General features: G+C 48.1%; 1 protein-coding gene across 1 annotated transcript in view; it reads left to right on the top strand.

The window, feature by feature from the left end:
• The window catches only part of LOC309569121 (uncharacterized protein), a gene marked incomplete at its 5' end in the record, with an annotated part of 49,322 nt that overhangs the window by 8,417 nt on the left and 16,532 nt on the right, over positions 1-24,373 (top strand). The window contains 10 exons of the mRNA XM_082274883.1: positions 2,264-3,254; positions 9,574-9,710; positions 9,805-9,927; positions 11,435-11,480; positions 13,409-14,353; positions 15,248-15,293; positions 16,273-16,306; positions 18,079-18,138; positions 21,835-21,987; positions 23,552-23,645. Of these exons, the coding sequence (XP_082131009.1) occupies positions 2,264-3,254; positions 9,574-9,710; positions 9,805-9,927; positions 11,435-11,480; positions 13,409-14,353; positions 15,248-15,293; positions 16,273-16,306; positions 18,079-18,138; positions 21,835-21,987; positions 23,552-23,645 (2,629 nt within the window). The remainder of the gene's footprint in view (positions 1-2,263; positions 3,255-9,573; positions 9,711-9,804; positions 9,928-11,434; positions 11,481-13,408; positions 14,354-15,247; positions 15,294-16,272; positions 16,307-18,078; positions 18,139-21,834; positions 21,988-23,551; positions 23,646-24,373) is intronic.

Here is a 24,373-nt window from a genome sequence, read left to right as displayed (position 1 = left end):
CTGGCCCCTCAGCGTGGGGGCAGCATGCGCTGTGGTCCGCTGGCTCCTCATGGGGGGGGGGGGGCGCTCTGGTACCAGGGGCACGCTGTGGTCCGCCGGTCCTTAGCGAGGGGATGCGCTGTAGTCCACTAGCCCCTCAGCGAGGAAGGGCGCTGTGGTTCTCAGCAGGGGGGCACACACTGTGGTCCACTGGTCCTCAGCAGGGGGTTTCACGTGCTGTGGTCCGCTTGCCCCTCAGCGGGGGGGCGCTCTGGTACCGGGGGCCCGCTGGTCCTCAGCGAGGGCATGTGCAGTAGTTCGCCCCCCCAGCAGGGGGGCCCTCTGTGGGGGGGGGCACGCTGTGGTCCGCTGGCCCCTCAGTGAGGGAGGGGTACAAGCTGTGGTCCGCTGGTCCCTTAGCGGGGAAGGCGTTTCACCCTCTGTGGTCCGCTGGCCCCTCAGCGTGGGGGCGGCATGCGCTGTGGTCCGCTGGCTCCTCAGCGGGGGGGGGGGGGGGGCTCTGGTACCGGTGGCACGCTGTGGTCCGCCGGTCCTCAGCGAGGGGATGTGCTGTAGTCCACTAGCCCCTCAGAGGGAGGGCGCTGTGGTTCTCAGCAGGGGGGCACGCGCTGTGGTTCGCTGACCCCTCAGTGCAGGGGTGGGAGCACGCGCTGTGGTCTGCTGGCTCCTCAGTGCTTTGGGGGGGCACACGCTGTGGTCTGCTGGCTCCTCAGTGCTTTGGGGGGCACACGCTGTGGTCTGCTGGCTCCTCAGTGCTTTGGGGGGCACACGCTGTGGTCTGCTGGCCCCTCAGTGCGGGGGGGCATGCGCTGTGGTCCGCTGGCCCCTCGGCAGGGGGGGTGCGCTCTGGTACCACTAGCCCCAAGTGCCCACTGGCCCCTCAGCGGGGGGAGGGGTTTCACGTGCTGTGGTTCGCTGGCCCCTCAGCGCATTGGGGGGCTACGTGCTGTGGTCCGCTGCCCCCCCCCCCCCCCAGCGGGGGGAGGGGTTTCACGTACTGTGGTCCGCTGGCCCCTTAGCGGGGGGAGGGGTTTCACATGCTGTGGTCCGCTGGCCCCTCAGCGCGTTGGGGGGCCACGCGCTGTGGTACCGCTGGCCCCAAGTGGGGGAAGCTGTGGTTCGCTGGCCCTCAGTGAGGGAGGGGGGGCGCGCTGTGGTCCGCTGTCTCCTCAGTGAGGGAGGGTGGCCCGCGCTCTGGTACTGCTGGCCCCTCAGCAGGGCGGAGGGGCACGCGCTGTGGTCCGCTGGCCCCTCGACGGGGGAGGGGCACGCGCTGTGGTCCGCTGGCCCCTCGACGGGGGAGGGGCACGCGCTGTGGTCCGCTGGCCCCTCGACGGGGGAGGGGCTCGCGCTGTGGTCCGCTGGCCCGTCAGCACGTTGGGGGGGCACGCGCTGTTGTCCGCTGGCCCCTCAGCGGGGGGCGTGCTCTGGTACCGCTGGCCCCAAGTGGGGGACGCTGTGGTCCGCTGGCCCTCGGTGTGGGAGGGGGGGCCCGCGCTGTGGTCCGCTGCACCCCCCCCCCCCCCCCACCCTCAGGGGAGCGCTCTTGTACCGCTGGCCCCCAGTTGGGGACGCTGTGGTCCGCTGTACTCAGTGAGGGAGGGGGACCCGCGCTCTGGTCCTCTGGCCCCTCCGCGGGTGATGGGCACACGCTCTGGTCCTCTGGCCCCTCCGCGGGGGGAGGGGCATGTGCTGTGGTCCGCTGGCCGGGGGAGGGGCACGCGTTGTGGTCCGCTGGCCCGTCGGGGGGGGGGGGCACGCGTTGTGGTCCGCTGGCCCGTGGGGGGGGGGGCACACGTTGTGGTCCGCTGTCTCGTTCCATCACATGTCCCATACAACATTTTAGGACAGTAAGTCTATTTTAAACAGAACACTTTCCCTTGTCCTCATCACAACATGATTTGGTAGTCCTAATACTTCAGAATACACTTGACAACACTGAATTTCTGGCAGGCTCAACAGGTTGATAGTTTTGCATTAAATGAAAAGATAAAACCATTTCAGCAATGTTTTTTTTAACAGACAAAGAGGGCAAGAAAAGACCATTGTTAGGGTCCACATTGAGTCCCGGGAGTACCTTTTTATTTAACAAAACCATGGATCCAGAGCTCCATCTCTTTAGTCAGCAATATTAAATATCTGACAGAAGTTCTAACCCTCCACCTGCTCTATATGGGGTGGGGGAACAATATCTGGAGTGCCATTAAATCTGCATTTTCATTGTTTGTATTATATTATGACAACTTGTGTATTGATTTTATAGGAATTTAAGAAGCAGTGTTTATGGGAGGGAAGACATTCATCTACGCTTCAGGAGGCAATAGACAAAACCGACAAAGAGAATGCAGAGTGGCACAGAGAACTAAGAGAACAAAAAAAGAGAGAGAAAGAAGCCAAAAGAGCTGCCAGGAAAGCGGCTGACAAGGGAGCGCCAGATGGGGAAACGGCTGACAAGGGAGCGCCAGATGGGGAAACGCCTGACCAGGCAGTAACCGAGAAAGAATCCGACAAGGAGGCACTTGAAATTGAGTCATCCGATAAGGAGGCACCTGAGATGGAGTCATCCGACAAGGTGGCACCCGAGGTGGCGTCATCCGACAAGGTGGCACCCGAGGTGGCGTCATCCGACAAGGTGGCACCCGAGGTGGCGTCATCCGACAAGGTGGCACCCGAGGTGGCGTCGTCCGACAAGGAGGAACCTATGGTAGAGTCATCCGTTAAGGAGGAACCCAAGGTAGAGTCATCCGTTAAGGAAGAACCCGAGGTAGAGTCATCCATTAAGGAGGAACCCGAGGTGGCGTCATCCGATAAGGAGGCACCCGAGGTGGCGTCATCCGATAAGGAGGCACCCGAGGTGGCGTCATCCGATAAGGAAGCACCTGAGGTGGCGTCATCCGATAAGGAAGCACCTGAGGTGGAGTCATCCGACAAGGAGGCACCCGGCATAGAAACATCTGACTTGGTAGCACCTAATGAGTCATCTAACATAGCAGCAAATGAATGGGAGTCTATGGACACCACTGACATGGAAACCTCTGATATGGGAGCCCCCAACATGGAAACCTCGGGTATCGAAGCCCCAGATAAGGAAGTGGTTGACATGGAAGCACATGATATGGGAGGGCCTGCCAAGGAAGCAGTTGACATGGAAACACCCGACAAAGGAGAACCAGACAAGGAAGTACCCAAAAAAGAACCCCCTTTTAGGAAAATGCGTTTTCCGGAAAAATTTTTCATCCACCTTGGATTCGTTGGTAAGGGGGAATTTGCGTTGTCTTTTCTGCATTACTGTTTCACAATCTGATCTTTCAGCTTGCTGGGCGTTTGCCACATTTACCAGTTTTCCAAAAAGATTGGACCTCCTCTTCTTCTGTTTTCCGAGTCTTATTGCATCAGTGGAGGTCGGCAGTAACGCTGATTATTTTAAAAGATTCACACAACTTTCACACAAGATTTGCACTTTTTTTTTTTTTTTTTTCTAAATGGATTCGTGAAAATCCTGTAAATCCGGTGTGAAACATTTTGTAAATGTTGTGTTTTTTTCCTTTTCTGTAGGGATAAAAGGTTACTGCGTTCACATATATACCGTATACCCCCTCCCTCTGTCAGGAGGACGTGGGTTGTATTTTGGGTGATTCAGCGTCCACAAAGGTTTGCTCTTGCATTACAGAATTATATAGGTTAGGTTGAAAAAAAGATACCATGCAACATGTGTAGGCGGCGCATGGCAACGTGACGGAAAGGATCCAAGGAGGATGCAGATAAATAAAATCGATGTCCCTATGCTGCCAGCCATTAAAGCATGGGATGAGGTGCAACATGTGTATGGGGGGGGATGAGTGCACGGAAGCAGCTCCCGATATTCAGTGCTTGATGAATATGTAAAACGTCATATCAGGTTAAACATGTGTAGGCGGCGCATGGGAACATGACTGAAAGGATCCAAGGAGGATGCAGATGAGATGTCCGATAAAATCTTGGTTTGTCTAACAAAAAAAAGACCACAATGTACATACCACCCTGGGTCTGGAGTCAGGCAGGGGCGCGAGGATAAGCTGTCACTAACGCTCTGAGCCCTGGTGTCTTGATAAAGCGCATGCGCGCAAAACGCGTAGTCACGGCAACGGTGGACGCTTGCCTTCCGCTTTGGTTCCTGCAAGGCGAGTGATTCTCCTCCGGATACCACACTAGGGTCAGGGCGTTGCAGTGACAGCTTATCCTTCGCCCCTGCCTGACAAGCTGTCACTGCGACGCTTCGAGCCCTGGTGTGGGGGTCTTGATAAAGCGCATGCCCGCAAAACGCGTAGTCATGGCAACGCAGGGAGCTTACGTTCTGCCCTGGTTCCTGCAAGGCGAGTGATTCTCTTCCGGATACCACACTAGAACTCGGAGCGTCGCAGTGACAGCTTATCCTCGCGCCCCTGTCGGACAAGCTGTCACCGCGACGCTCCGAGCCCTGGTGTGTTGGGTCTTGATAAAGCGCATGAAACGAGTTGTCACGGCAACTGCGTTCCACCCTGGTTCCTGCAAGGCGAGTGATTCTCTTCCGGGTTTCGCAGTAGGGGATCGGAGCATGGCAGTGACAGCTTATCTTTGTGCCGGTGAGGCTTCTCTTATCCCAGCACACAGCGGTGTTTTGCCAACTGGCAACCCCCGACAGCGCCCCTGTCTGACTCAAAGACCCAGGGTGGTATTTACATTGTGGTCCTTTGATTTAAAGGACCACAATGTGCATGCCACCCTGGGTCTGGAGTCAGGCAGGGGCGCTGTCGGGGATGGAGCCTGGGTGGGCAGTTGCCAAACACCACTGTGTGCTGGGATGGAGAGAAGCCTGGCCGGCGCGGGTATAAGCTGTCACTGCGACGCTTCGAGCCCTGGTGTGGGGGGTCTTGATGAAGTGCATGCGCGCGAGACTCGTAGTCATGGCAACGGAGTACGCTTGCATTCCACCCTGGTTTCCTGCAAGGTGAGTGATTCTCTTCTGGATACCTCACCAGGGCTCGCAGCGTGACAGCTTATCCTCGTGCCGGCGAGGCTTGTCTCCATCCCAGCACACAGCGGTGTTTGGCAACTGGCCATCCAGGTTCCGTCCCCGACAGCGCCCCTGCCTGACTCCAAACCCAGGGTGGTGTGTACATTGTAGTCCTTTTTAACCTCCCTGGCGGTCTGATTGTCAGAATTTGTGCTGAAAGTGGTACATTGTTTTGCATGGAAATCGGTTTTTATATTTTTTTAAAACTCACCTTCCCCTGTGATTCCCCCGCCGTTTTCCTCCAGCCATCCCCCCCCTGTGTGCTGGGCCGATGCTGGCACTTGCCTTCCGGTTCCCTTCCCTGCGAGCGTTGCGACACAGGGGGGGTGGAATCGGCTGCAATTTAAAAAAAGTAAATACATCAAATGAGATGATAGAAAGCTGTGATCCTAACGGATTACACTGTATCATCCCATTTCACCACAGGATTTCACCTGGTGACTTTTCCAGTGCCCTGCCTGTGCTTTTCCAGTTCTTTGTGCCTGGAAAATAGAGAACGACCATGGCGTCTTCCAAAAAGCGTTTTTTGCGCAAAAGCACTTTTTAGAAGAACTGGAAAATAGCGACAGCGAAAAAGGAGTTACTTTAGATGAACTGGAAAACGGCAACAGTGAAAAGGAGCTACTTGAAGAACTGAGTGATAGCGATTCGTGGGAAAGTGACGACAGCGACGATTCTGATGTCTTTCTGGCACATCGCTCCGTTGGAAAATCTGAAGAATCATTTGATAGCTTACTTCCCAAATTCCACAAGCTATGTGCCAGAAAGAGACATCAGAATCGTCAAAATCCCCCCCCCCCCCCCCCCCGCCTGCGTCGCAACGCTCACAGGGAAAGGAACCAGAAGGCAAATGCCGGCATTGGGGGAGGACGGCAGGGGATAACAGGGGAAGGTGAGTGTTATTCTGGGGGTAATCCGGAGTGTGACTCGGGGTTACCGCTTTTGGTACTGAAAATTTAACACCGAGCCACACGGGTTAAACCATAAACTAACCTTTTATTCATTGGACATCTCATCTGCATCCTCTGGATTCTTTCCATCATGTTCCCATGCTGCACCTTCACATGTTGCAATTTGTCCTAGCACCTCATCCCATGCTTGATTGGCTGGCAGCATGGGGACATCGATTGTGGCACATTGGACAGCATCTATCCTCTACTCCAGGGGTGTTCAAACTATGGCCCTCCAGTTTTTCAGGAACTACAATTCCCATTATGCCCAGTCATGTCTGTGAATGTTGGAGTTTTACAATGCCTCATGAGACGTGTAGTTCTGCAACATCTGGAGGGCCTTAGTTTGGGGATCCCTGTCCTACACATAGGTCCCCCAGGAGCGCCTGGATATTCCTTGTTTTTGTTAAAAAAAAAAAAAAAAGCTTGGCTGTATGGTAGGCCCCCGTGTCGCCTTGGCTGTATGGTAGGCCCCCCGTGTCGCCTTGGCTGTATGGTAGGCCCCCGTGTCGCCTTGGCTGTATGGTAGGCCCCCGTGTCGCCTTGGCTGTATGACGGGGGACCCAACCGTGTCGCCTTGGCTGTATGACGGGGGACCCAACCGTGTCGCCTTGGCTGTATGACGGGGGACCCAACCGTGTCGCCTTGGCTGTATGACGGGGGACCCAACCGTGTCGCCTTGGCTGTATGACGGGGGACCCAACCGTGTCGCCTTGGCTGTATGACGGGGGACCCAACCGTGTCGCCTTGGCTGTATGACGGGGGACCCAACCGTGTCGCCTTGGCTGTATGACGGGGGACCCCACCGTGTCGCCTTGGCTGTATGACGGGGGACCCCACCGTGTCGCCTTGGCTGTATGACGGGGGACCCCACTGTGTCGCCTTGGCTGTATGGGGCTAATAGCAGCCCTGCTTACGCCATATGGAACAAATGGAAGAAGCTAGATGAAATCAGCAGATTAGATCACAATAAGGCCCAATGGTTCTATTGTCTTAAAGGGTAACTCCATTTGTGGTGGGGGGGTGGGATAGCAAATAAATATGGCTACCTGGAGGTGTTCTGTACACAGATATTGTATAGAACACCCCCCGGATATGTCATTTCCTGCTTGTATGATCGGCTCACTGATTTTCCTAGAAGCCTGCACTAAGTCAGATTTTGGACATCCACCTGCAACAAAAATTTCATTTTTGGGGAGTTACTTCCAAAGGAAAAAAAAATCACATCTAAAGGGGTGCAGACACTGCCACTTTCCTCAGAGCCCTGCAAGTGCAGCAGCTGGTAAAGAATTCTAAGATTTTTCAGATTTGTTTTGCACGTGAACACAAATGGCTATTTCTTCAGAATAACAAAAGGTAGGAATCGGCAACAATGTTTCTTAAAATCCATGCAATGTACAGAGATCACCCAGAGGGGAAATTCTCAGCAAAAGTCGAGTTACTCTTTAAGAGCCACTTCACACCATAGAAACTTAGTCAAGATGCGTTCCAGATGCTTTTAAACGCATTTTTGATGCGTTCTCGTGCATTCTCCCCCACCCCCCCCACCCCTTTTTTTTATTTAAGCCTTAGACGTGTTCCAGTGAGTTTTTTGTGCATACCAGTGCTCTTTTGATGCTTTTTTCATACATTTTTGATGCAGTCCAGTGCATTCCCCCCCCCCCCCCTTTTTTTTTTTTCTTAACCTTAAACAAGGATGTGTTCCAGTACGTTTTTTGATCCTTTTTTTGATGAAGCCCAGTGCATCCCCCCCCTTTTTTGTTTTCTTAACCTTCAAGCGGTAGTAAACTCGAAGAAAAAGAAAACCCTGCAGGACAAAGGCATAATGAGCTAGTATGCATCGCATACCAGCTCATTGTGAAACACTTACCTTAGAACGAAGCCCCGACACGGACCCCCGGACATCGCCGTGGGAGCTGACATGATCCTTCGGTGTCTCTTCGGCTTCGGTGGCTCCGGCGCTGTGGCCGGAGCCGCGATGACGCATGCGAGCTGTAGTCATTTTCCGGCAATTCCCGGCAAGGAACTCTGAAGGTCCGCCGGACCTTCAGAGCGCAGGCGCCGCACGCGTCAGCGGCTGCATGCAAAGCAAAGATCTCCTAAACCGTGTAGGTTTAGGAGATATTAATTGTACCTACAGGTAAGCCTTATTATAGGCTTACCTGTAGTTAAAAGTAAAAAAAAAAGCGGTATACTACCGCATTAAATGACGTGTGTTCCAGTGCATTTCTGATGCTTTTTTTGTGCGTTTTTCGTGCAATTCAGTGCATCCCCCCCCCTTTTTTTCCTTAAATAAGGATGTGTTCCAGTGCATTTTTGGTGCATTCCAGTGTGTTTTTAATGCGTTTTACAGCGTTCCAGTGCAGGAAAAATACAGGATGTTCTGCTTTTTTTTTTTTTTTCTGGAACTGACCTCACTGGTGTGAACTATGCCATTGGAAACCATATAACCAACTTTCCATGCCTTTTTTGATGCAGAAAAAAAAAAACACACTGGACTGCATATGGTGTGAACTGGCCCTGAAGGCAAGGGGCTCAGATAAGCGATTCACATGTACAAAGTCTAATGAAAGCACCAAACAAAAGGTAAAAATGTTAATATTTGCTCACAGACCATATAGAACAGCCAACACGTTTCAGCAGTTTTAAAGATCTCCCCTTCCCCTTGGCTCAAAAACCTCCATTTAAAAAAGAAAAAAGAAGAAAATTCTTATACAGTGGGGCTGTGCCTGCACTGCATGGGTTAACTGCTTGTTTTAAATCCAAAAAAGCCGGCAACTCGGTGCTTCTTCCTAAAAAGATCTTTTGACGCAGGCTGAGGACGAAACGCGTTAGCATCTATGGACATTGTATTTGCTGTTGTGCATCAATAAAAGATCTTTTAAGAAGCAGCACAGTTTACTGGCTTTTTGTTGGATTTAGATACAGTGGACTGGTTGGCCTGAGCACCGGCACTTTGTCTAAACATCATTTATATGGCGGTAGAGATTGGCTGAGTCTTCTCTTCGTTTTCTTTGATTCCCCCCCCCCCCCCCCCCTACATCCAGCAGTGAACTGTTTGGCCATTCTCACATCCAGAGCCAGTCTATGGGTGTGCATGACGTCAGGAACAGTTATTCACAAGACCGCTAGCGTGTGGGGAGGCAGGAGCGGCAGGGAACCGGTCTTGCGCTCAGCAGGTTAGGCAAGAATATCTCCTCTCCGCAATCCCCTAGAGTCCCAGTGATGACGAACCTTGGCACCCCAGATGTTTTGGAACTACATTTCCCATGATGCTCAACTACTCTGCAGAGTGCATGAGCATCATGGGAAATGTAGTTCCAAAACATCTGGGGTGCCAATGTTCCCCCATCGCTGGTGTAGAAAAAAACGAGCAGTTAGCCCATGCAGTGCTTTTGTTTGTTTTTTTTTTTTTTCGGTGTTCCTCTTTGTTTTATAAAATTATTTGAAGACTCACAAGTGGCACAGTCATCGGGGTTTAATTGTTTGTTGTATGATAAAATCAGATATCACCAAGGTCAGTGAATTTATCCAGGATAGAAAGGAATTTGCAGTGTTTAATGGTGTGCATTTTTATGTCTTTTGAAACAGGTCTTGAGTACATTTTGGAGTATCTTCCAGATGAATCTGGGCAACGCATGTATGTGTGCAATCTGTGCAAAGGCGAGTTTAAGACAAAGACAATATTTTATCATGTCCAGTCAATTGAGCACCGGATCCTTTACATGGTAAGCATATTATTTCAGCAACTTTGTTTAAAAAAAAAAAAATAATTACCCAATCCTGGCTAAAGCTCATTTAACTACTTCTTATGTCTTCCAGTCCCAGCTTCACAAAGACAAGGGCATTGGGAAAAATTACAAAGTAAACACAGAGAACAAATTCAAGAGGTTGTCGAAATGTGTCCAAATTGTAGAGCGATGTTTTGGAAGGAAAAGTGTAAGGGTAAATATTCCTGATGGCCCATTCTCTTCTCTCCACATGCCTTCTATTGAGGTTCAGCCTTGTTCTGCTCTGTTGGGGGTCTGTAGTTCAGTCTGCTAATGTACAAACGATGGGACCCGTCCACCTCCTAGTGTACCACGGTGGGACCCGTCCACCTCCTAGTGTACAACGATGGGACCCGTCCACCTCCTAGTGTACAACGATGGGACCCGTCCACCTCCTAGTGTACAACGATGGGACCAGTCCACCTCCTAGTGTACAACGATGGGACCCGTCCACCTCCTAGTGTACAACGATGGGACCCGTCCACCTCCTAGTGTACAAACGATGGGACCCGTCCACCTCCCAGTGTACAAAGGGTGGGACCCGTCCACCTCCCAGTGTACAAAGGGTGGGACCCGTCCACCTCCCAGTGTACAAAGGGTGGGACCCGTCCACCTCCCAGTGTACAAAGGGTGGGACCCGTCCACCTCCCAGTGTACAAAGGGTGGGACCCGTCCACCTCCCAGTGTACAAAGGGTGGGACCCGTCCACCTCCCAGTGTACAAAGGGTGGGACCCGTCCACCTCCCAGTGTACAAAGGGTGGGGCCCGTCCACCTCCCAGTGTACAAAGGGTGGGGCCCGTCCACCTCCCAGTGTACAAAGGGTGGGGCCCGTCCACCTCCCAGTGTACAAAGGGTGGGGCCCGTCCACCTCCCAGTGTACAAAGGGTGGGGCCCGTCCACCTCCCAGTGTACAAAGGGTGGGGCCCGTCCACCTCCCAGTGTACAAAGGGTGGGGCCCGTCCACCTCCCAGTGTACAAAGGGTGGGGCCCGTCCACCTCCCAGTGTACAAAGGGTGGGGCCCGTCCACCTCCCAGTGTACAAAGGGTGGGGCCCGTCCACCTCCCAGTGTACAAAGGGTGGGCCCCGTCCACCTCCCAGTGTACAAAGGGTGGGCCCCGTCCACCTCCCAGTGTACAAAGGGTGGGGCCCGTCCACCTCCCAGTGTACAAAGGGTGGGGCCCGTCCACCTCCTAGTGTACAACGATGGCACCTCCATGTGACAGCTCTAAATACCACAGTGGCAACCTGCCAAGCACCAGTGATGGCACGTATGAGTTGAGTCACAAGCTCCCGATACCTGAAAATACTGGGCTTTTTCCCCACTCATGGGTGGTGTTATTATACAGAATTGTTCAAGATACAAAGGACTTCCAACTCCATAATAATGCTCATGATTTGGAATGCGATGTCCAACAAAGCTAATGCAGGTGAGATGGCCAGGTGTCTCCCAACGGTTTGGTCATATGTGGTCTTCAGTTGTGAGGTTCCATGTATGAAACAAGAGTGAATGAGGTGCTTCTACTAATCTATAATTCAGGGGAAACGAATAATTGGGGAGTCCAGCTAATAGTCTTGTGGGAGAATTGGAGACACAAACTTCTAATCGGTATTTCCGATTAGTGTTTTTTTGATCTTTAGGTGATTAACCTTGTGTTTTTATTTTTGTTTTATAAATTTCAGGCTCTCGAGAAAGTTTTTACATGGCCAGATCCTAAAGAATTTGAAGGTACGTTCACTTTCCGTCTTTGTTTATTGAAAGGGTCAGTCCACAATAAAAACCGATAAACACGTGCGGTGGAAAGGTGGGGTGGGCTTTTAAAGCTCACATGGCGCACATATGCGTTGCTGGGTAGCCGATGTTGCGCGCACTCGGCACAAACACCAATCTGTCGCTGACGGCTCTCGGTCGGGGCTACAAATCAAACGCCAGTGGGAGTGGCTTCCAATCATGTGACCACTGTCACAGTTCTTGAGGACTCTACCTGTGAGATTTCTAAGTTCCCGGGCCTGCACACCTGCTCTGCTTGTTGCACTCAGACCTAATATTTTGGTTGCATGATGACAGATAGATCATTCATGGTTTGCAGATTTGTTCCGTAAATGCGGGTTGTCTTACCTTTTTAACCTCCTCCATACGGGGCCTATTCTGGCACTCACCTCCTACATGTAAAAACCATTGTTTTGCTAGAAAATTACTCAGAACCCCCAAATATTATATATATATATATATATATATATATATATATATATATATATATATATATATGTGTGTGTGTGTGTCTATATATATATATATATATATATATATATATATATATATATATATTATTTTATTTTTTTATATATGTATGTTTGCTAAAAAAAATAGAGACCCTAGGGAATAAAATGGTGGTCGTTACAATTTTTCACGCCACACAGTATTTGCGCAGCAACTTTTTAAGCGCCTTTTTTTTGGGGGGGAAAACTTTCATGAATTAAAAAAAACATAAAGAAAAACTAAAGTTAGTTGTTTTTTTTTTTGTTTGTTTTTTTTTTTTTTTTTTTTGTATAAAGTGAAAGATGTTACGCTGAGTAAATGGATACTGAACATGTCATGCTTTAGTTGCACACACTCGTGGAATGGCACCAAACATTGGTACTTTATAGGCGACAATTTAAACATTTTTACAGGTTATCGGTTTAAAGTTACAAAGGATGTTTTCCTTTTTTTTTTTTTTTTTTTTTATTTTGATTTTCCTTTAACTTTTTTTTTTTCTTTGTGGGACTGCGACATTGCGGCAGACAGATCGGACCCCTAACTGACATTGACACTTTTGGACCAGTGACATTACTACAGTAATCGGTGCTAAAAATATGCACTGTCACCGTAATAATGACACTGGCAGGGAAGGGGTTAACATTATGGGTGATCAAGGGGTTAAATGTAAGCCTAGGGGAGTGATTCTAACTGGGGGGGGCGTGGCATGTGAAATGATCATAGAGACCTGTGATCCCATATAGAAGGATCACAGGCGCTCTGTGATCATTCCAGAGAGAAGAATGGTCAGCTGTGTTTACAACAGCTGACCGTTCTCTCTCAGCGGGGAGCAATCGCGGGTGTCAGGCGGCGCGTGCTCGCTACCTAGCTGCCACCAGGGGCGCGTGCTCGCCCCCTAGCTACCACCAGCGGCGCGTGCTCGCCCCCTAGCTGCCACCAGGTGAGCGGCATACCCCTACGTTTTGCCTGTAGCAGCCCCTGTGTGTGTGTGTGTGTACACGTGTATTATATATGTGTGTGTATATGTGTGTATATATATATATATATATATATATATTCTATATCTTAAGCGGTCAGCAAGTGTTTAATAGTAATTATATTGTAACCGCTGTTAATATTGTTAGTCAAAGTAAACCCAATATGTGAACAGGACTGTAAGGTAAAAATTTTATTTAATCACAGGAGCTTTGATTGGCATTCAGAGTGTTTAAAAAAATAAATAAAAGCGTGTCCAATGCCACATTTTGACGCAAGGTTAAACAAGCCCTTAGTGACAGGATTGCGTTACAGTTGCTCTACTAAAGTCAAAATTCTTGATTTTAAAGTAAATAACATTTGTATGGGTAGACTTTCTGTGCTTCTGTGATGCATTAAGAGTACATTTTGTAATTCAACAGAAAGGAGAAAAAAACTGGACGATTTATTTAAGAGACATGACACTGATTTGAGGGAAAAACGCCGAGATCGATATGCAAGAACCTCTCCAAGTGTACGCAAGCGATCCTTGGAAAACAGTCTTCGAGGTGACCCAGGGTATATCCGGGAACCTGCATTACCCCCATTTGGCTTTTCCCAAGCCAGGAGAATGGAAAGAGACCCATTTCGACGTGATTTTGAGGAGCAGTTTATGGAAAGTGAAAGATTCCGCCAGTTAGGTTTAGGATCTTTGAATCCAGAAGAGGCTCGTTTACTACGCGCTTTCTCTGAGCGCTTTCCAATGAGCCAAGAAGAGCTAATGATGCGCCTTCGGGCCAGTGATGGTCGATACCCAATGAGTAACGAAGACTCAATGATGCGGCGTCTTTCTGGTGATGGCCACTACCCAATGAGTCAAGAAGCTATGATGCGCCGTCTTTCGAGTGATGGCCAGTACCCAATGAGTCAAGAAGATGTAATGATGCGCCGTCTTTCCAGTGATGGCCAGTACCCAATGAGTCAAGATCGGATGATGCCCCCTCATGCCAGTGACAGCCAACCCCAAAGAGGTCAAGAGGATGTCATGTTTTTGTTGCAGCGTGCCTTCGTGGAAGCCCAGTCTTCAGAACATCCAGAAGGAGCCGGGTTGCATCGTGGCTTTAGCGATGACCGACCTATGATGAGCCGGGAAGGGCCAGCTTTTCACCAATCGCCTGCTGATGCCCGAACTGGAATGAGTCAAGAGCGTTCAACAATGCGCCGTGCTTCTGCTGATGGCTATCCTACAATGAGCCAGAGAGAATCTAGGAAGAGGCCACCTGCTGAAAATGTCTATCCATCTGCAATGAGTCAACAACTGGTAGCATTACGCCGCGCTGTTGTGACGAACCCATATACGAAGGGGGATCGAGGCAGAACATTTAAAGGTAACGTCTGTGAATTTTATTCTTTCTTTGGGTGTTTAAGCTGTAGTGTAGTCGGGGGGGGGGGGGGGGGGAGATGTATCGTGGTAACCATCCTATGATTTTTGCAATCTCTACACCAGGGATGTCCACGCCATTTCATTGTGGGCCGCATCAGAATTTATAGTTTCCCTCAAAGTGCCGGTTGTATCTGCTAGACCAGAGATGGCGAACCTTGGCACCCCAGATGTTTTGGAACTAAATTTCCCATCATGCTTACCTTCACTGCAGATATGGCAGAGGAGTTCTTGTCTTCTCTGCTTCCGACTGCTGAGACACGGGGGCGAAGATGAGGGGGGGGGGTTGTGGCAGCTGCAGAGGGGTGAGAGGACCATATGAAATGGCCTGGGGGCGGCTTGGCCAGTGGGCCTTGTGTTAGACACATTCGTGTAGACTGAAAGCGGAGTTCCACCCACTCATTTGCTTCCTCTAACCCGCTCCGGCGCCGTATTTGGCGCCTTTCAAGGGGGAGGGGGGAAATGGGTAACTGTCAATACCCTTCCCCACTTCTGGGAGACGGCGCCGTCCCCCTTGGAAGTTTACAGGATGCCCGACTTGCATATGCTTGTGGCAGCTTGACATACATTACATGTAGAGAGAGGCAAGGCTAATTACGACCGCCCTGGCGCTACGTGCCTCAGAAAACGCATTGGCAAAGGAATTCTCTATTTGGGTTTAATTTTAGCCTCTGGCAAGAGACCCCTGGTGTAGAGGCTTATAGTAATCTTGGTTGGTGTAAAAGAGGAAAACTCTGTGGCTACTGGGAGCGACGCAACCTTTTTTACGTGAGTCTTGATCAATGTGATTTGTTATGCATTCCATGTTAATCCTCTTTATCTTTGATTCCCTGCATGGCAGAATTAAAGGTGGCTCGTGCAATTGAAAGGAGAGACCCAGCGAAGAGGTGAGTATATACGAGCTATATATAGAAGGGATGTCCTCTAAAATATGATAGCTTGGGTTTGGTCGGTATATTACTCATATGCTTTACAGATGTCAGGGTTACCTGTGTATGTTTTTGAAATTGACCCCTGTGGCACCCCATTAGAATCCTATCCAAAACTCTACATGGGGAATTCACACGTGCCCAAGTTGAGATTAAGCGCCGCTCCCTTTCATTGAATGCTAAGCACCTCCACTGTCACATAAAGTTGTCGTAAACCCATATTTATTAAGTTCACCTTTTGGAACATATTCCACCTGTATTTAGGGTAGAACATGTAACATGTTCCAGTAGCTGCAGCCTTTCTCCCCCCCCCCCCCCTCCCCATGTGCCAGCAGCTGTAGCCTTTCCCCCCCTCCCCATGTGCCAGCAGCTGTAGCCTCCCCCCCCCCCCCCATGTGCCAGCAGCTGTAGCCTCCCCCCCCCCCCCCCCCATGTGCCTGCAGCTGCAGCCCCCCCCCCCTCCTCCCCATGTTCCAGCAGCTGCAGCCTCCCCCCCCTCCCCATGTGCCAGCAGCTGTAGCCGTTCCCCCCCCCCCCCTCCCCATGTGCCAGCAGCTGCAGCCTCCCCCCCCCCCCCTCCCCATGTGCCAGCAGCTGTAGCCTTTCCCCCCCTCCCCATGTGCCAGCAGCTGTAGCCTCCCCCCCTCCCCATGGTCCAGCAATTGCAGCCTCCCCCCCCCCCCCCCCATGTGCCAGCTGCTGTAGCCTTCCCCCCCCCTCCCCATGTGCCAGCAGCTGTAGCCTTCCCCCCCCTCCCCATGTGCCAGCATCTGTAGCCTTCCCCCCCCCTCCCCATGTGCCAGCATCTGCAGACTTGTACGAATACATTTTCTCAACTTATACCAATTTGGAATAATAATTATTAGACTACGAAGAACAGTTACTCCTTTTAATATATTTGATATGTTCAGCTTTTTTTTTTTTTTCTGTTATACAGTGGAGAGCCGTCTTTGGAAGGTGGCAAAGATAAAGTGAGTAGTCACCGCTGTCAACATAACCGTGTGTGTGTGTATGTATATATGTATGTGTATGTATATGTGTGTATGTATGTATGTGTATGTGTGTATATATATATATATATATATATATATATATATATATATATATATATTATATTGTGTATGTGTGTACTCCAGCACATGCCGATCTCTAGTTACCGGCCAATAATTATGTGGCCCCAGTCTCTAATGGTTCTTAGCCCCCTGGGGATGGCAGGTGCCACATTTAAAGCCCCCTATTTTAACTAAGTTGACAACCACTGACTTTGAAAAAGAGCGAATACAATGTTCAGCTTTTCTTAAAAGGTCAACCAATGTTAGATTAGATTTAAACATTAATGTGTCTAAAATTCTTCAAAGTGGCTCTTTATTGGGCAGCGCAGGATAAAATCTTGTTTAGGAGTTTGTTATCCTAGCACTCAGAGATTACCCTGTGCTGTAAGCTGAGCTGAAGACAAGCAGAGGCAGGTAGGGGCATTTATTTGCACGTCTCTTCTGCAATTAAAGCCTGTCTGCTCCTTGTTTCTTACAGAGGAGCTTTAGTCGTCCTGCTTTAAAGAATATGTTCACCCTTGGAACGCGTTACATGTTCCACTCATTTTTAGGGTGAAACTTGTAGCGTGTTCCATTATCTGCAGGCTTCTCTCTGTGACAGCAGGCGGGGGATCCTCTCCCCACACCCACTGTCAAAATTTGAAAGCAGTGCAGCCGTACGGGGCTCCGCCCTCACCGCCGCCTCATTTATTCACCATTTCCTGTAAATGATGAGACTACAAGTACTGGCTGGTGGCTTGCAGTTCTCAAACTATACGGGCTCTGCTGAGCACTGTTGTAGTCCATTGATCTTCATGCTGTACGAGATACCAGTAGACCGCTTCCCTGAGTCTGCACTAACCTGAGATTTTACAAGTGGTCTGCTGATCATTGGTGCAATGCTCCTGCAGGCTCCTTAAAAAAAAAAAAAAATAAATGAAGATTTTTAAATGCATTTATTTTTTTAAAAGCTGTACTTAGCCTTTACTGCCGGTTCACACTACCGCGACTTGTTCGCCTGACAAGTCGTGCTCCATTCTGTGCTATGGGAACCGTTCTAATAGGAGCGACTCAAGTCGCTCCGACTTAGAAAAAGGTTCCTGCACTACTATTGACCGAAGTCGGAGCGACTTGCATTGACTTCCATTATGTGAAGTCCGTGCAAGTCACGCCGAAGTCGCGGTGCACAGCGACTTCACTAGTCGCCCCCCAAAGTCGTGTCGCCATAGTGTGAACCGACTCTTAATTAAAAAATAGGGAAAAAAATAGCAAAGTGGCCATAATATATAATACAATATAGGAAAAAAATAGAAGTGGCCATAATATCATATATTATTATTATAATGCTAAGTATTTTATGGTAGCCCTGAAGCGGGATTGTAGTTTGGAGGAATGGTTTGTAGCGGATGGTGGGAATGTAAACCAGCAATTGTGTGCAGTCACATGCTGCCATCTATATCCTAAAATATTCCAGCAAGGGGGATTTTTTTTAACATAACCATGAGAGCCTAATTAGGCGATCATTAATTTGATATAAATTTTTGTATAATATTCCCTTTTTGTGTGAATTTTAACTGTCCTCGTAACTGCAGGTTCTTGTAGCAGATGTCACAGACCCCAGGAATATATTCTGGATGTAATCTGGTATTTTCAGATGGTTAATCTTCAGTAGAGGGATTTAGTAAAGTTTCCTTTCCTTTTTTTCCCTCTAGGATTCTGACAAGCGTGAGCTGGAGGACTTCTGGTGCAATGACGAGCTCTATGATTTCTTGGTAAATATTTTTTCCCTTCCATATCATTTTCATTCTTCCTTTACTAAAACTTTCCCTCTTTATTCTATATGCTACGTTTCCTTTGTCCTATGTTTCAATTCTCCTCCTTTATTTTTCTACATTGCTCCCCCCCCCTTTTCTACATTGCTCCCCCCCCTTTTCTACATTGCTCCCCCCCCCCCCCCTTTTCTACATTGCTCCCCCCTTTTCTCTTTCTCTCCTTCCATTTCCCCCTTCCTCTGCTTTTCCTTCTGCCTGTCCTCATTTCATCTTCTGCTTTACCCTTGGGCCCCTTTCACACATACGGATCCGCCTGTCAGTTTTTCAGGCGGATCTGAATGGATGCCCCATGCATCTTTATGGGGCAGCGGATGTCAGTGGAGACATGTCCGCTGACATCCGATCCTGTCCGTCAAATCCAGACGGGTGGAAACCCTATTTTCCATCCGTCTGGCAGTTCGGATGAGATGATAATAATAATAATACTAATAATTATTATAATTGCAGTCTATTCCAGCTGCAATCTTATTATTATTGCAGATTATTCCAGCTGCAATCTTATTATTGCAGATTATTCCAGCTGCAATCTTATTATTATTGCAGATTATTCCAGCTGCAATATTATTATTATTATTGCAGATTATTCCAGCTGCAATCTTATTATTTTTATTATTGCAGATTCCAGCTGCAATCTTATTATTATTATTGCAGATTATTCCAGCTGCAATATTATTATTATTTTTATTATTGCAGATTCCAGCTGCAATCTTATTATTATTATTATTATTATTATTATTGCAGATTATTCCAGCTGCAATCTTATTATTATTGCAGATTATTCCAGCTGCAATATTATTATTATTATTGCAGATTATTCCAGCTGCAATATTATTATTATTATTGCAGATTATTCCAGCTGCAATATTATTATTATTATTGCAGATTATTCCAGCTGCAATCTTACTATTTTTATTATTGCAGATTATTCCAGCTGCAATCTTATTATTATTATTATTATTATTATTATTATTACAGATTCCAGCTGCAATCTTATTATTATTATTGCAGATTATTCCAGCTGCAATCTTATTATTGCAGATTATTCCAGCTGCAATCTTATTATTATTATTATTATTGCAGATTATTCCAGCTGCATTATTATTGCAGATTATTCCAGTTGCAATCTTATTATTATTTATTATTGCAGATTATTCCAGTTGCAATATTATTATTATTGCAGATTATTCCAGCTGCAATCTTACTATTTTTATTATTGCAGATTATTCCAGCTGCAATCTTATTATTATTATTATTATTATTATTATTATTGCAGATTATTCCAGCTGCATTATTATTGCAGATTATTCCAGTTGCAATCTTATTATTATTTATTATTGCAGATTATTCCAGTTGCAATCTTATTATTATTGCAGATTATTCCAGCTGCAATCTTATTATTTATTATTATTGCAGATTATTCCAGCTGCAATCTTATTATTATTATTGCAGCTGCAATCAATGCAACATGCACAGGCTCCGACAGCTTTACATCCCAGCCCGTGGTCCATACGGAGGTACAAACCTTCTGTTTATGGAGCTTGAGGAAGGAAACAATGGGCTACAAGTAAACAAAAAGGGCGCACCGACCTAGTGCAATATCACAAGACATTTATTGGAAAATTAAAAGACATGCCATACATTACGTATATGCATATAAAAACTCATTTTGCAATCAGACCTCCAGGACCAGGATGCTTTTTGGTAAAGCAGGAGGACTAGAATGCACCATGGTGATGGGGCTGACGCGTTTCAAGGGAGTACCCTGTTCCATCAGAGCATCAATTATGTTGTAGCCTGTGTGCTTCAATGCTCTGATGAAAAGGGTTCTCCCTTGAAACGCGTCAGCCACATCACCGCAGACGCCTTCCAGTCCCTCCCTGCTTTACCGAAAAGCATCTTTGTCTTGGAGGTCTCCTTATTGCAAAAGGAGTTTTTATATGCATACGTTTGTGTGTATAATGTATGGCTTGTCTTTTTAATTTTCCAATAAATGTCTTGTGATATTGCACTAGGTCGGTGCGCCCTTCCCTTGTTTTCTAGATTTTCAGTCCATATGGATACCCGTTGTCCTAAGAGGGCAGCAAGATCCTAGATGCCAGCAATACAGCCGTCCCTTTAACACAGCACTTAAGCGCAGGAGATTTTACTTGTTAATGGGCTACAGGTGTGGTGATGTCAGTCATGTCAGCATGATCAGCAAGTTCCTTTCCTGCGGTGACGGAAGAGACCTGTAGTCTTTCCATTCACAGTTCTAAATAAAAAAAACGGGATGCTGCAGTGAAAAGCACCACCCCTGTTCAGGTAAATTTTAGGGGTGGGGGTTAGGATTTTGGGAAATACCAGGGTGCTGCAGGGAGAAGCACCGCCCCTGTTCAGGTAAATTTTCGGGGGGGTAGGGTTAGGATTTTGGGAAATACCAGGATGCTGCAGGAAGAAGCACCGCCCCTGTTTAAATTTTAGGAGAAGTGGGGTTAGGCTTTTGGGTAATACCAGGATGCTGCAGGGAGAAGCACCGCCCCTGTTTAAATTTAAGGAGAAGTGGGGTTGGGCTTTTGGGAAATACTAGGATGCTGCAGGGAGAAGCACCGCCCCTATTTAAATTTTAGGGGGGGTGGGGTTAGGCTTTTGGGAAATACCAGAATGCTGCAGGGAGAAGCACCGCCCCTGTTTAAATTTTAGGGGGGTAGGGTTAGGATTTTGGGAAATACCAGGGTGCTGCAGGGAGAAGCACCGCCCTGTTCAGGTAAATTTTAGGGGGGGTGGGGTTAGCATTTTTGGAAATACCAGGATGCTGCAGGAAGAAGCACCGCCCCTGTTTAAATTTTAGGTGGGGTTAGGCTTTTGGAAAATACTAGGATGCTGCAGGAAGAAGCACCGCCCCTGTTTAAATTTTAGGAGGGGTGGGGTTAGGCTTTTGGAAAATACTAGGATGCTGCAGGGAGAAGCACCGCCCCTGTTCTGGTACATTTTAGGAGGGGTGGGGTTAGGATTTTGGGAACTACCAGTCTGCTGCAGGGAGAAGTACCGCCCCTACTTTAATTTTAGGGGGGGTGGCGTTAAGCTTTTGGGAAATACCAGGATGCTGCAGGGAGAAGCACCGCCCCTGTTCAGGTAAATTTAAGTGGGGGGGGGGGGGTTAGGATTTTGGGAAATACCATGTTTCAAGTTACGCCCTAAATATAGTTAACAGGAAGCATTGTTGGGAAGGTAAACTAAATCTTTATAACCTCTGTCACCATTTGCTCTCTTGTGTCCCCATTTTATATGAGATTTACTCTTGTCTTTGGGTGTCACAAGGACAGGAAGAGATGAGATATTCTCTGAAGGAAACGGAGCAATGAAAAGTTAAACCATCAGGTTTTTTTTTTCTGCTTCCTTACCCACTCTATCAAAATAAAAATTGGGTGGAGTTGGGCCTTTAAAGCATAGGTGTCTTGTGTCATACACCATTGCATTTCACCAACCACTTTGGGTATTCCATAAAGATTGGTGGCAGCGTGGCATTTACTATACTTTTTATATTGACGCGTCATTCTAATATAATAAGTGCAAAGTACTGCGATGTACAACTTCCTATCCCATCTGATATCTGCATTTTACACCATCACTGTGACAATTGTTTCTCCCCAACTTTAGGGAAACTTTATGGTGGAAGGGAAGGAAGACGTGCAATACGTGTTGAAAGTCACTGATAGCTTTGCAAATGCCTTGGTGCGGCACAAGAAACGCACCGAAGAACTAAAGATCAAGATTTTGGAGGAAAAAAAGAAATTGGAAGAGGAAAAAAAGGTAAGGTGTTTCTTTTTTTTTTTTTTTCAGTCTGGAATTAGGAAATCCAATTTAAGTGTATAAGTAAACACAGATATCCTCTATCTACCTATTTACTGTTTCTTTGCCTGTTGCTGTTCTGCTCTGATTTAGGCTACGTTCACATGTTAGCGTAGCGGACCGCGGGCAGAATCGCCTCGATCCGGAAATCATTGCAAATCGCGGGATGCCTGTGCGTTGCCGTTGATTTGCAATGGCACCCCAAACGCTGTGCGATGTTGCCGCGATTTCCGCCTGCCGAATCGCGGTAACATCGCGCAAACAAAATCGCGGGTCGCATGATGCCCAAAAAAGGTACAAGAGCTTCTTTAGGGCGTCATGCGACCCACGTTTTTGTTTGAAAGAAAGAAAGAGGCTTCTGAAAGAGGCCAACTGCCATCAGGTAATTTGGTTTCCGTGAAGGGGTGTACTTGGTCAGCAACAATGTTTAGGTAGGTGGCACATGTGGAAGTAACATCCACATGAATGGCAAAGTCTCCCAGCAGAACGTTGCCCAAAGCATCACTTTATCCACCGGCTTGTCTTTTTCCCATATTGCATCCTGGTGCCATCTCTTCCCCAGGTAAGTGATGCACACGCACCCAGCTACCCACATGATAGAAACGTCATTCATCAGACCAGGCCACCTTCTTCCATTGCTCTGTGGTCCAATTCTGATGCTCTGGATTAATAAACCTCCTTTTAGTGGTAATACACAAGGTCAGTGCACCCTTTTTGTTGTGGTCTTTCAAAGACGACCTACGTTATACTCCCAAACGAGTGATATAGCCCATAAAAGACAATGGAACTGGTCATCTCCAAGGTCACCAGGGAACCCCTGTACTCTTTGATGTGCTGGTGTCAGCAACTATATGGCTGGGCTGACGCATTTCGAGGGAGGACCCTCTTCCTCAGAGCCAAAAAGTGCTACTGAACTGTTCCAGGGTCCTCACTCGAAACGCGCCAGCCCAGCCATATAGTTGCTGACACCAGCATGTATAATGTATGTCGTCTTTGGATTAATACCCCTTTTTTTAGTGGTAATGCACGAGGTCGGTGCGTCTTTTTTTTTTTTTTTTTTTTTGTCGTCTTTCAGTACATTTTGGATACCCTTGGTCCTGAGAGGGGCAGCAAGACCTTGAGTGGTGCATATCAAGACCATAAGATCCCTTATCCTTCCATTACATACCACCTGAGCACAGGAGAATTTTTTGTTTGGTCAATTCTGATGCTCACCTGCCCATTGTGATTTTTGGCTGTGGGTCACAATGGGTCTAGCCAATACAGTTTGGCCCTTTGTCCAAGTGGCTCAAATCCTTATACTTGTCCATTGTTTTCGGCCTTCAACACCAACTTCAGGGTCAACATGTTCACTTGCTGCCCATTATTATATCCCACATGCTTTCAGATGCTACTGTAATAAGATGATCCATGTGTGGTCATAATGTTATGGCTGATGTTAAGGCTACAGGACAGATTCCATATATTATGTCATTATAAATGTGCAAAGATCTGTTCTTGTAATGTTGTTCTTGTTGTCTCGTAGGCCTTTCTGAGTGAACCCGGGGTTAATAAAGCACTTCAGAGCGCAAAAGAGCGAGCAAAGTCCCCTCCCCCTGGAGCGCCTCCCAGAAAACAAGGTAACGCAACTTCTCTTCTATTTCTTTCAGGACAGATTGCCAACTGCAGCACAGAGTTACCGTCCCCTAATGTCTACCCTATAGTGCTCCACTGCGATAACAGCTGCCACACCGCATGTACACATTATGGCATGATTGGAGTACCACACAACATTCCCTTTGTGACTATTACATTAGGCACTCTTACAGCTGTGTAAACTGAGTAAGACAAAAGGGTACAAACACCTAGTGCATTATCCACAGCACTCAGTACCTGGGCACTTCGGCCCTTCCTGCCCCGGCCAATTTTCAGCTTTCAGCGCTGTCACACTTTGAATAACAGTTGCACCCTCATGCAATGCTGTACCCAAACAAAATTTCTCTTGTTCATTGACGGACACAGCTCCTGATCATCTTAACCATTGGGTTATACTGCCCCCTGCAGGAGTAGGACACTAGGCAGAAAAAAGTCTGGCTACGCCTATGGGCAGTCCCAGGGATATACTCTGTGCTATACGTACTCCTTGATTTTTTTTTTTTTTTCCCCTGTGAGATCTACAATCAACTGCCAGACTAGGTGACGGGCTGGATAATCTAGATCCAGTGGTGTCCCCCCCCCCCCAGTCTGGCCAGCGTGCGCACGCAGACCTCAGCTCCGCGCTAGGTTGGCGGCGACATAGCCCCAGAGGACGGGGGCTAGCCTGCGAGTTGAGCGCCTCGCAAGGTCACGTACGACCAGGTCTCGGCCC

This window comes from Pelophylax lessonae, assembly GCF_965119305.1.
Source record: "Pelophylax lessonae genome assembly, chromosome: 13".
In the NCBI taxonomy this organism is placed as follows: domain Eukaryota; kingdom Metazoa; phylum Chordata; class Amphibia; order Anura; family Ranidae; genus Pelophylax; species Pelophylax lessonae.
This window is presented reverse-complemented; position numbering and strand designations above follow the sequence as displayed.